The following is a 13,370-nucleotide window of genomic DNA, read 5'->3' as shown; positions in this document are numbered from 1 at the left end:
TCGAGTCGGAAAATCGGAAAATATATAGTTCATACCAGCCAGAAGATTATGGCACATCGTTCAGCTTTTTTCTGTTCTTGCTACCCCTTTTCCCATCCCCTAACCTCGAAGACTGCGAGGGAATCGTGAGGGGACGCTTTTTGTCGTCGATTTAACGAGCAGGTTGATATTCCTTCCTGATATACTCACAACCGATTTATCTTAACGGATCCTATTTCTTCTTACCCCTTTTTCCTCTGTTTTGTTTTTTGGTAAATCGTTCTCGAGGTTTGTGGATTTTCAGTTCTAAGGGTTCAGTGTAGGACTCTGTGGACCTTGAAGGGTTGGTTACCTCCTGTCGTGACCGTAATGCCCAATTAATCATTGATTTTATGCAACGGAGACGGAATTACGGTTATTTCCATGTTCAAGGGGTTAATTAACAGTATAACAACTATTAATTCCTGGGAAATCATGGTTGTTCGAGTGGCTGATGGCCGGGGGAAAGTTTCCACGAGCACTTTTTCACGTCGAGATCAGTGATAAAGTGGGGGAACTGATATTAAATCGGTGAGCGGTAATTATGCTCCTCGAGCTGTGCTATTAACACTTATAATCAGTTTTAATTGCCGGCGGATCTACAATTTCTGTTCCTGAATATGTATATGCTATGTAATTATCGAACAACGTTTAGGTTTTTTAATGGAAAGGGGAAAGTCGAACAAGTAACTTATAGTAACTCAATTTCAATGAATTTTCAAAACAAATGGTCAAACAAAAATACTCAGGGTTAGATGAATCTGATAGAATGTTTGAAAAGATATTTGAACGCAGACGAGCTTTGCAAAAATGTTCTAATTACGTTGCCACGGACATTCCGCGAGCAGAGCTCTACAAAAGCGATATAAATTGCGACGATTAGGCAAGCAGCACGGTTAAAAATCGCGCGGTTATTCGCGGTCGTGCCAGCAGCGTTGACTTAGTATGTTGGCAGAGACGTTTCTCCCGTGGAAGGTAACGTAACCGAGAAGGAAATTTAAAGTCCGGCCCGTGAAAGGTTAACGCGATTGAACCCTTCGCGGTCCGATATATTTTCCAGGCCACCCCTTCGCAAGCCCCGTGTTCGGGATCGGTCAATTTAATTGCGTTGCCAACCAGGAGGGAGGGGGATGGGGTGAAACGACGTTACAGCGCTCGCGGGGCTGTTTTATTTTTACAATCGGTACAAATGCTCGTATTAATATTTATCGGCCGATGGAACACCGACGAGATGATTTAAACGGCGGACTCGTACGCCATCGGGTAAGCCGGAAGGATTAAAAGGAGTCTGATTAGCGAATCGTATTAACGTTGCATTCCTTCTTCTGCTTTCGACGTGTTTTCGTCGACGTCATGAATTAATACACGTTCCGTATAGAATTTTCATTGCGAGTATTTGTTTCGTTGTTTGCTGAAACTCCGAGAAGAAAATTTCATCTATCGAAGCATAAAATTTATATCTATTGTATGCTTATACAGGGTATAAAAAATAGGACATTCCATTTAAAAAAATGAAGGTGACCTTCACATATCTCTAAAAAAAAATTACATAAAAATAAAAATTTTTTTGGTATCGTATGAGCCCCATTTTACCATTCAACTTTGCCCTTCAGACATTTGATGTATCTTTAAAAACAACAAAGATATTCAAGATGGCAACGTTAGGTGACAAAACCGGAGTAGAACTTTATTTTGGTTTGAAGGAAATGATTGAAATTAGAAATATTGTAGGAGAAGGGGTTCAATTATATTATGGATGAAGTATTTTTACTGTGTAAACGTTTCGAGAATGTCAGGATGCTCGGTGAACGTCGCTATCCAATTTTCCATGTCCAGTGTCGCAAAAATAATTAATAATGGCTCCGTCGTTCGGTCGCACTGAATCGAATTTCAAAGTTCTTCGGCTACTCGGGGATTGTACGACCACCATGAACGGAGATCCAGTATACGAGCAAGTGGTCTTCCATAAACAAGCTCTCCGAGACGTCCCCAAACGAAAACATCCAGGAAGTTGAGATCCGCAGGACCAGTAAGGAGGCCACTTCGCGTCGTTCCTTCTGCCATGGAAGTTTCCAGCAACTTGTTAGAAAAGCGTTTCCACAGCAATTTTCAAACCTGTTTTCAGTCGAATATTTCCACAGACTCCGGTTCCTCAACAAGAAAATACAATTATGATTTTCTGCTGAAGCGGGACCCGAGATATTCTAATCGCGAAGAAATGCGGAAGTGAAATTTCGAAAATATAAAATGAATTGAAAATAAGTCTGCATAATAGAAGAATTCAATGCAATTTTGTCCCCTAGATTTTTATATTAATAATTGCTCGAATATAGGGACTTGTTTCTATTTGATATGAATGTTTGTAAAACGATACTACTGAAAGATTTATTCGCGTCTCGTATGTTCGCTAATTAAGTGGCACATCTGTTGAAGCAGGACTCGAAATATGCTGAACACGAAGAAATGCGGAAATAAATTCTCCCGAAATTGAAAATGATTGAATTTCGTAATGAATTGAAAATAAATCTGTATAATAAAAGAATTCGACGTAATTTTGTCCCCTGGATTTTCATATTAATATAATCGTTCGAACATAAACCACGAATTTCAATTATATCAAATATGAATTTTTGTAAAACGATGCGAGCGGCGCTCGCTTTGAAACGGAGAGATATTACGGAAAGATTTATTCGCGTCTCGTATATTTGCTAATTAAGTGGCACAGCGGAGGGGTCGAAAGAATTTACAGAATATTCATCGCGGCCAAATAATCGCGTCGTTGCCTTCCGAGTATTCTAAGGTATTCATTTACCGGAGGTGTAAACGGGCGCGCCGCGCCGCGTCGCGGCAAAGGAAAATTTCATTTTTTATTTCTGTACCCTTTAATGGAAAGCTTTTATAGTATACATTACAGGCTTAACTTCTTGCTACTAATATTTCTCTGTTGGAAAAGCAGGAATGCCGCCTCTTCTAGACGAACACGATATCCTCTTTCCATCGCGCGGGAATTCCTGGAATGCACGGTTTACTAACCTGATAACAGCTGGATTGTTGAAAAGAGATTCTGTAAAACGCACAATTTCAAAACCAGACGATTCGTTACACGGAGAATTTCATTATAGAAGTAATTACAGGCTGCGATTCGTATTCAAAGTTGTAATTGGTGTAGTACTAGTAGCAGCGGATCGTTAAGTACGTTCAATTCCGGCAAACTATAGCAGCATCGAGAAGCGGTCATTCAATATCTCTGACAATCAGCCCCTCCCATGACTTATTGCCGCTATTACTTACTCTCGACAATCCATCTCCTGTCTCCGTGTACATCTGCTTGTATAAGTTCTCCATTGCTCAGGCTGACAGTTCGCCTAACTCCTGTATTACTTGTGTGTACGTTAGACGGCCGATTCCGATAATTAGATCTCTTCAAATATTTTAAATACCACTACTACTCTGAACAGTAACACAATAATATATACTTCATTTCATCCATTCGCTCATTCGCTCAGCAACGTCTTCAACAATGTCTAAATAGCAAATTTGCGGATAAAAATTCGCAACAGACGATTGCTGACAACTTTAGACTGTTACACCTACGAACGCAGAACAATAATTACTAGACTGCGGATCTTTATGCAAAATAAAAATTGTCTGCATCGATTGCAAAAAATAGAAACCAAATTGCATGTTGTTTTTTCCCTTAATCATTTCAATAGATGAGAAATTATACATGGTATTTCACCTAACTTGACCACCTTGAATATCTTTGTTGTTTTTAAAGATACGTCAAATGTCTGAAGGACAAAGTTGAATGGTAAATTGGGGCTCATACGATACCAAAAAGTTTTTGTTTTTATGTAATTTTTTTTAGAGATATGAAGGTCGCCTTCATTTTTTTAAATGGAATGAGGTATTTTTTAATACATCAATCGATGCAGCTGGACATTCGTTATAAAAACGTACTAACGTATGTATGTCGTAAAGTTAGTAGTTCATCGACGGATCGGTGTATCGATGGGGTTTAAGGTGAGTAGGGTGAACCGGTTTGGCAGCCCCAATTTAGACACCGAGATGATCGAAATCGGTCTTTCCCGTTCCTTGGAAACCCTCGTATTACTTCCTGCAGTTCGTAAATTGACCAATGGGATTCGAGCTGCTTAATTAGTCTTCGGCCTTGGCAGGCTGCATGTCTGCGTAGTCGGGGCTCGCTCGTCATTCCGGTCCCGGGATACCAGTAGCGTCCGAGGTTGCCGAGCAACCGGTGAATATGCGCAATTACCGTTGGACCGGGCGAGAACGAGCGAACGGACGTCAACTGGGAGTTACCGAGGAGATTGCAAAATAGAATGTATCCCCCAATTACACGGCCGGAGTCGAATGCGATCGTGTGCAAGAGAACGTGGCGTCGAGCTCCACGTCCGAGACTTTCGACGCTCAAAGACGTTCCTCCCGCTGCGCTGCACCGACGCACAGTGGTCAGGATCGAGGAATTCACTGACGTTTTCCCTGAAATGAACTTTCTGGTATCGATATCTAATCAACGAGTGACTCTTTGAGGGTGATTAAATCTCTTCGAAATTAAAAATAAGTACTTTACGTTTGTATCTAACAACAATAATCAAAACTTTGTTAAGTTCATATAGGTACCATCCCACAGTTGTCTTGTTGGCAATGAAAAGGTCGACTTACTTGCAAAAGAAGCGACAAATGAAATGGCCACGCTCTCTCTGGATATCAAAACCCCATTTACCGACTTTGTCAGCGACTTTAAAACCCAATCAAGGAAATCCACTAACAACTTCATCAAAGAGCAAGGTTTATTTAAGGGTAAAGAGTACGTTCAATTTTTCCATAAAGATGATGGTAAATCATGGTTTCATGGGAGTAGCCTACCTAGAAACTTTGTCACTTTTGTCAATAGATGCCGTTCTAACCATTATAATTTGAACGCTTCGTTAGCCAGAGTGAAAATTATTGTAGACAGTGCTTGTGAGTGTGGTGCTGAATCCCAAGATCTAGATCACGTCATTTGGCAATGTCCAAAATATGAAGATGAACGCGATACACTCCTATCAGCTCTTCTCCGTTGCAAGTACTGCTTCCCGACTTGCATAAAATGCTTCTTATATGGCCCCGATATTAAAGGTCTGTCAATTATCTTCGATTTTATTAAGCGATGTGCAATTAAAATCTAATCTCATTAAGTTTACCAAGTAGAAGCTATATAAACTAGTTGTAAGTTAAATTACTATTATGTACTATTATGTATTGCTAAGAGAATTAATATGTAATATGTTAATATGTTCATGTATTGTTTATGCTACATAAACCATACTTGGTTTATATACGAGCATTGCTTCCTAAATACCGATGGACCTCAAAAATGAAGATATTAGTACAATTCAATAAATACATTGAAAGTTGGATATTTAGAGAAGAATGATGAAAAATTCTATTCTATTTGATATTATCTCTTGCTTTCTTTTTAAATTGATCAGCAGACTTCTGTGATAAAAAATTATATGTTCTATTAATTATCAAAGTATATATTAAATATAGTATATTAAAAATTATCAAATTGACACAGTGATAACAGATCGATTTCTTATTATAGGTTTTTCGGTTATGTGTTTCGCATTAGAAAAATAAAAGACACGAAGTTTCGGAAAAATTTACCTATCATACAAATAACACAACAGTATAACTTATTTCGGTGAAACTGTGTTAAATTGACACGAGGGATGGATTAGGGTTAAGAAAAATTTAATTTTAAAACATTGTTTTGGACACACGACATGTCCAGTCTTATCCTTTTGGACTTCAAGCATGAACAACATAAAACTTGTTAAACCGAGTCGAAACTAGGGATACAGATCGCAGATGGAGCGACCATTGTAGAATCAGTGTTCCGACGATCCCAGCCACGAAACATATCCGCGATCGCGGTTCTTGATCCAACGAAATTGCTTACGTAAGTCGCGAAACGGCCAATAAGTTTTCGGGCCGTTTTAGAAGCCGCGCAATATGCAGTCGCGAGTTGCCATAGAGATCTAGACTTCTTTGGAAATCGGCGCACGTTCGCGCGCACCTTTCGCGCGGATACCGAGTCTACGTGATTTAATCTGCATGGGGAAGAATTCGACTCGGCAACGGATGTATGAATAAAGGTGATGTCTGTTTTCCAGGGGGGGGAGGGGCTGCGTCCCCCTTCATCCATAAAAATATTGGACGTACCCCGGAGCTTCATCGATGGCCTTCAACACCCCCATGTTGAACGAAATTAGGTTTAGTCCAGCGGTTTCCAACCTGGGCGAAAGTTCTTTACTGAAAAAAGAATTTTCATACCATAATATCTACGAATAAATAAAACTTTTTATTACCCCTCTATATAACGTGTCTATATTATTATATCTATTAAAATATTTGTACATCCTTTTTGCAAGTCAAATACACCCTTTTGAAAATCAATTTCGAGCTTTTGCAAACAAAGTATTTTTATTATATCTATTAAAATATTTGGAAAACGCTGGTTCAACCAAATTTAAGAATTCAAAAGAAATTTTAATAAAACGTGCAGTAATATACTGAAAAATCTGTAGAACTGTTGAATTTCATGCAAGGTGTCGATAAAAGGGTTTAATAATTGTTAGTAGGAATGCTCGACTGCATTAAAAATCGTACGGAATTTAATCTTTGCGCTTTGAAGGGATAAATACGATTTAAAATCAGATACATAGGAGAAATTCCGCGATCCGGACAAACAGTCGTAAATTGATTGTTCATTAAGCCGAGTGTTTGCAAAGTGTCGAGTCGAAATGAAAGTTAATATTCGATATTACTGTGCATCGCCAGCAAATATACAGAAATTATGTTTTCAGGCTGTTTACGTGTATCGCGTGAGAAATTCGTCACTTGCTTCAGCCATGTGAACGGAAGTATAAATTGACCTTTGTAATAGTAACAGTTCGGACGTTTTTGTGGTCTCGGATCGACCAAGGCCCGCACGCATGGACAACGCGTGTCTCGTTCTCAAGTAATCCCGTCGTAATCCTTTGATTTATGAAGACCCACGTTTCACCGGTGTTCTCCTCCTTCTCCTCGGACCCCTTCGGTGATCAGTCTGTAAGCTAGTGAATCAGCGGGGTAACCTTAATCGATCAGCAATTTTAGTTTCGTCGACCCCGATAGCCACTTCCGGTAGTCGAACACGCTGTCGAGTGAAAGTAGCTGTTTACCGGTGAATCCTCCCTTTGCTGAATCATCTTCTAGGGTATCATGACAGATTAGAAGTCTCTTCTCGCATTTAGCCGATCATCTTTCTTGTTCAGAGTGATCCGGACCGAATCAAGTCTTATCCAGAACACGGAATTTCGGAAATAACGAGATAGCCCCTCCGAAGAGACCGTCTTTATTATTATTGAGTTGGCAAGAAAGTAATTTATGTACTTTCAGGTGAAATGATGATAACCTGAAATCACACTTGGATCTTGTGAAGCTACCAGAAAGATGGCAAAAGATCATCGAACAAAATGGAAAATATTCTATCGATTACAGTTCATTGCTTGGATAAAAAAATTGGGTTCTATTTCACCTGAAAATACCGAAATTGCTTTTTTGCCAACCCAATATATCTTGAGCGGGTAGTCTCTTTTCCAGAATTGCAAGGGCGCTGCGGGATGCGCCTTCTCGTTTCTCGATAATGCGTGGAAGGAAACACAAGCAGAGAATAAGAAACGCAAGATTTGTTGTAATAATAATTTGTTCATCGCCATCTTACGGCTTTCAACATTGCTTATGGCAGAGTTTATGGATTAGTAGCAAGATCCATGTTGAAATATGTAGCGTAGAATGATGGCTCATGATCATAGAAATTCTAAGTAGAATAGACACAGCTGTAGTCAGACAAAAGAGAATACTGTAGAAGGACGTCTCTAGAAACGTTCAAAGCTGTCGCTTCCTATTTGCAATTTTGTCTACACAATGATGGCACTTAATCCTCCATAGTATATGCATAGAATTTTATAAACCTTAATCCTACGAAAAAAACCTAAAAGAAACAATAAAAAATATTTTTGCCGGTTTCCGAAGAATGTAGCTACTGCAGTTGCAATAATGTATTACACATTTTATGCATGATTCAATAAATTTTTAATTTTAAAACATTATGCAAAATTATGTAATTCGCGTTTCGGAAGCAAAGAGACAGGGAAGATTACAGAAAAATCCTATTCTGTCCATTAATGAATTCAGCTAACGAAGAATAAAATGGAACTTTATTAAAGAACGTAAAATAGAAGGTACCTTTGTTAGACTAAAACAGTTCGAGTTTATGACAAAAATGGGTAGTTTTAATTTAAAATAGTAGTGTTATATTATTTTCAACCCACTAAACGTATCAAGAAAGAAAATTAATTGCTATTTCACTTCAGTTTGTGGCACAATTCTGGTAGAAAATGTTTATTTTGCATAAAGATCAGCTGTAGTACTAATATACAGGCTGTGGCCGGACGTGTGGTACAACCGAGCATGGGGTGATACTATCACACATGTAAAAATAAGTAAAAAAAAAGGAACAACATCTTTTTGTTTCACGCTTAATTTTCAAGAAAACCGGGTTTGAAAATACACGTCCTACTGCATAGGAATCGTTTGACGCGTCTGACCATGAACAACTAATTCTACTTCCTGCACATATACTAAAACACGCGAACCTGGCGGAACTTTAAACTCGATTTTCTCGAAAACGAGCTGCCAAACGAAAAAATGTTATTCCTTTTTTTCGACTTATTTTTACATGTGGTACAGCCCCTGCTCGGTTGTACCACCCGTCCGGCCACAGCCTGCATAAATGTACAGAAATCGGTAACTGATAAAAATCTATGAAGCAGACTTTCTATCGAACAAATAAAAATGGTACTGCTTCCGTTTGTTAACACATGCCATAGATTATAAACTATTACAGTTCGGCCATATATTCTAAACTATTGCCAAATTGAGTTCTCGCGTCTGGAATATTATCTCGCCCACAGAACCGTCGAATCGGTAGTGGAGCTCGGGCGTAGTTTCGCGGACCTTGGCACTTGTTGGTCATCCTCGGACGGCCCCGGGGCGTCGTATTGGTATTCCACGATCGTTCTTCGATATTAATTCCCGTTTCCATGGCGTCGACTAATTTCGGTACCGTTCGCTTATCGGTCGTATGTCCCGAACGGCGTCGATCGGCATCGATAATCGGTTCTGGCTCGAGTCAAAGGAATCGCACGGTGAATACACGATGAGCTTACCGATTCGCAGGGAAGCTCGTGCGAGAGAACCATAATGGGATGATATCGCCGAGCAGGACCAGTGGAACGCGAATCCCGCAGGATCAACCGGGCAAACGCACGGAGAGATTACCGTCGCGGTTTGCTTCGCCGCCATTTGTCTTACGTGTGTCATCCGTTCTAGCCGGTGACTACGATTCCCGCAGCCATAAATTATTCCGCCTAATGCGCCGCGACGCTTGCATTCGCGCGGCGCGTCGCGAATTTACTGGCTCCCACCGTTCGCGTCCACTTTTTTTCCTTTTGCATGCGATTTAATACTTCGGCCCGCGATGCGGATTTTACGGCGGCGATTTGTTCACCGGGAAAGTTGTCGGAATCAACGACGACTCGGCAATTGAGCAAATTGGTTTCGCGGGAAATTTATCAAAAGTTTTGTTCGTGGACTTGATGCATTTTTAAGCGAAACACTGACACACTGCGCCGAAATGATGAAACAATTATTACATCTACCTGATCGAGTCCTCTAATCCACTCAATCAACGTTTTATGGGAAATGTATCGGAAGTTTCATCGTGATCTTTATGAATTTTCAAGCAAAACACTGACACACTGCGCCGAAATAATGAAACAATTATTACATCTACCTGATCGAGTCCTCTAATCTACTCAATCAACGTTTTGTGGGAAATGTATCGGATGTTTCATCATGGTCTTTATGCATTTTTAAGCGAAACACTGACACACTGGGCCGAAATAACGAAACAATTATTACAATCTACCTGATCGAGTCCCCTAATTCACTCTAACTCTCCTTGATCCACTCAATCAACGTCAATCTTGGTGTCCCCAGCGTATCCAACGAATCAAAAAATTTTCCTCCAATCTCCCACCGCCATTCCCGAAGTCCGTAGATCGCCTAAACGGCGGTTCACGGGTTTGCGGTTAGGGTGGCCAGCAAGTTAGGGGTGACGACCGGCATCCGGTCGGTGTGCCGCGATCTCTGCTATATATCGATTCGCACGAATTCAAAGCGAAACGACGATGGCCGTGAATCGTTATTAGAGAGAGAGCAAGAGATAGAATACAGAGAGCGCATTAACATATGCTCGGCCGGTTTTAATTTCGCGGAACGAGGACCGACATTCGCGCGAACTATACGCGAACTGTATATACACTAACGGCCAAAAGTTTGGAATCACGGCGTAAATTCAGAGAAACAGTAGGTGTGTTAATAAGAAGAACGAAATACCTTTAGAACAACGAGCAGTATGTTTTACAATTTTTCAAATTGCACTTTCATTAAAAACCCGCCTTTATTTTTAATAACAGCCTGACATATTCAGGGTTTGCTTCTGATGTTGCTGATATTTTTCCATGCTTCTTGTAGAAGTTGCCAAAGATGTCCCTCTGCAAAAGGGCATTCCGCACATTGTCTTACACTGGGTGTATAAATTATGCAAGAGCGTTATGGACATAAGAAAATGCTGAAATCTGTTTCGAAATATTATTGAACAAGTTAATATTTGATATCATTCGATTTTTACAAAAATCAGCAAGTGATTCGAAACTTTTGGCCGGTAGTGTATATATGTTAGTGGCGTCCTTGTTAGCCGGCTTGACATTTCTATCTCGTCGGCGCAGGGGCTGGTAATGTTGCTGACACTGGTGTTGCCGCAGCAACACGTCGAATTGATAGAGGGTGGAAACGAGACGGATCGAAAAACCATAGGAGTAAGAGAGACAGTCAGATGGATAGACGAAGAGGAGATAGATGGATAGATAGAGAAGGGGATGCTCTCGTTCGGAGGCTGTAAAGTGCCTACGTTACCAGCTCGAGTGTCAATGCACGAGGGAATGACTCATCCTGCGCCGCAGAGCTCTGCTGAATCAGGAATGACTGCGCATACATTAAATACATATACATACATACATCCCGTGAAGAAAAGTGGCTCTCCTCCGTGGAAGATACACGCGTTGCATCCCCGCGCGAATCCCTACGAAACGACCGACGCAAACTCGCGATCCTATCGCCGAGTCATTCTATAATTAATCACAGGAACCACTTCCGTCGTTACGGAATCCTTTTGTGCGACGCGCCGCACCGGTTCCTGGCCCCCGCGGCCTTTGCGAATTAATCACACGGCTGAATGTTTTTGTGTGAGTGTTCTACGCACCGGGGACACCGCCTCTCGCTTACTGTAACCTTGCTTTGTTTTCCTTCGGCGTACTCGTGTTGCGAGACCGTACCCGTAGATTTTTGGTTCCAGCTCATAGAGAACCTTTGATCATTACGCCAGCCCTTGTTCGGATTTCCACGATCGCGTCGCGTGTGCGCGTCCTTCTTGATTCTCTGCGTTTCTTTCATTTCGTTTTGTCTTTTGCATTGAGAGATTGTGAAATGTCTATAATAATTGTTTTGCACTCCAAATTCACCTTTTTGCAAGTTAAATACACTCTTTTGAAAATAAATTTCAAGCTTGTGCGATCAAAGTATTTTTACGTAAGGTTTCGTAAAACGAAATCGAATCAAATGCAAACTAATTGTTAGGAAATTTAATATTTTACTTATTGCGAAGATGTACATTTATTGAGGATCTTTATGCATTTATGGCTCCTGAAGAATTTCAAGAAAAACATAAAATTCAACAGAGTTTAGTACGATTTTTATTTGTTTCAGATCCGCAAAGGCTACTACCACTGAAAATAAGATTTTATTCGGTTCCACTTTCTTAAACTTCGTCTAAGAAAATTGCAAGTTGCTAACCCTACATTTATGCAAAGTACAAACATTTTCGAAATAAACTGTAAGGAACAATGGTGGAACGTGATTCTCCACCGAAGGGAGAAGTCCAGCGAGTAAATGAAATCCGTTGCTCATATCGACGTCTTTAGGCTCCGTGTCTGCCATTGAAACAAGCTATCGGTATTTCGGCGAAGCAGAGTATAATAGTATTTAGCGATGATCGAAGCTGTACAAACGGAAGTAACAATTCCACTGTCTTCGAGACGATACCTCGTAGTTGCCGAGGTGTATTATCCCCTGTGCACGGAGGTACTCGAGCACCATGGTAACGTAAGCTCTCCGCAGACAGAAACGACCTCTCTTCCTCTCTCTGACTAATTGACGCGGATCTACGTGTAATGCGGGTGGAACGTGCTTAGGCAAGAACTTCAAGAAAGAAACGTCGATCGATGGACTAGAGGAGAGAGCAAACCAGCACGGCGACTGATGATTCGTGATACGAGAAACGTGTAGACGCGGCTTAAAGAACTTGAGGAATGGAGGTCGGGCCAGATGTTACAAAGAACGTGGCTGAAGAAAGAAATACGTGGTTTCTAAAGTGTTCAGGTAGAAATTTCGATCCACATTGTTAGTTTCTTGTAATAGACTGCATCTATGGGGAATGTAGGTTCACTTGACGACAATTATACAGTAACACTAAACTTGTGCAAGAAAATATATGCTGGAGCAAACATTTTCAGAATGAATCATAATTTGTCTCTTCGTGTGTGTTCCGAACAGCGAAACCCTATCCACAAATGTATTAAAATGTACATTAATATAAAAATGTACATTATAAATGTATACATTAAATGTACAATAAAAATGTGTGTACATTGAATTTATACATTAGATGTACAACAAAAATGTGTACATTAAATGTATACATCAGATGTACAATAAGAATGTACATTAAATGTATGCACAATAAAAATGTGCATCAGCATTTCGCCACAATTCCACTAAATTAATTAACTAACCAAAACACCATCCATAAATGTATTAAGATGTACTAATGAAAATGAATATTTCGAAATATTCACCGAAACGCGCGCGCGCGAAAATGTGTAGATCAGTATTTAACCAGAATCCCACCAAATTAATTAGCTAAGTAGAGAGATCGTGTCAAGGACAAATAAGAATGATTCCGCGGGCCACCCTCTTTCCATGTCCCTTGGCGGGCCCTAGATTCACACGGTATGCAGGACATCATGGTCGTCCTCTGCGTCCGTAATGCTAATCTTAGACGAGGATCTCTGTACCCCACAAAGCAACATAAATACTCGACGCAGACCGTACATCGAAAG

The 13,370-nt window shown here is 40.4% G+C and overlaps 1 protein-coding gene across 1 annotated transcript; it reads left to right on the top strand.

Moving 5' to 3' along the window:
• The first annotated feature begins 3,859 nt into the window (after nt 1-3,859).
• Nucleotides 3,860-6,669, top strand: LOC143212444 (uncharacterized). Its single transcript, XM_076431287.1, has 2 exons — nt 3,860-4,849; nt 4,937-6,669. Exons 1-2 carry the CDS (start codon nt 4,728-4,730, stop codon nt 5,208-5,210), a joined length of 396 nt encoding a protein of 131 aa, XP_076287402.1. The 5' UTR covers nt 3,860-4,727; the 3' UTR covers nt 5,211-6,669.
• The last annotated feature ends 6,701 nt before the right edge of the window (nt 6,670-13,370 follow it).

Source organism: Lasioglossum baleicum, chromosome 9 (assembly GCF_051020765.1).
Source record: "Lasioglossum baleicum chromosome 9, iyLasBale1, whole genome shotgun sequence".
NCBI lineage: Eukaryota > Metazoa > Arthropoda > Insecta > Hymenoptera > Halictidae > Lasioglossum > Lasioglossum baleicum.
This window is presented reverse-complemented; position numbering and strand designations above follow the sequence as displayed.

What these genes read in the sequence shown, in the direction of transcription:
- LOC143212444 (XM_076431287.1), top strand. Translation starts at nt 4,728, where the DNA reads ATGGCCACGCTCTCTCTGGATATCAAAACCCCATTTACCGACTTTGTC. An exon ending in GGTTTATTTAAGGGTAAAGA is followed by an intron (nt 4,850 to 4,936) that starts GTACGTTCAATT and finishes TTTTGTCAATAG; the next exon opens with ATGCCGTTCTAACCATTATA.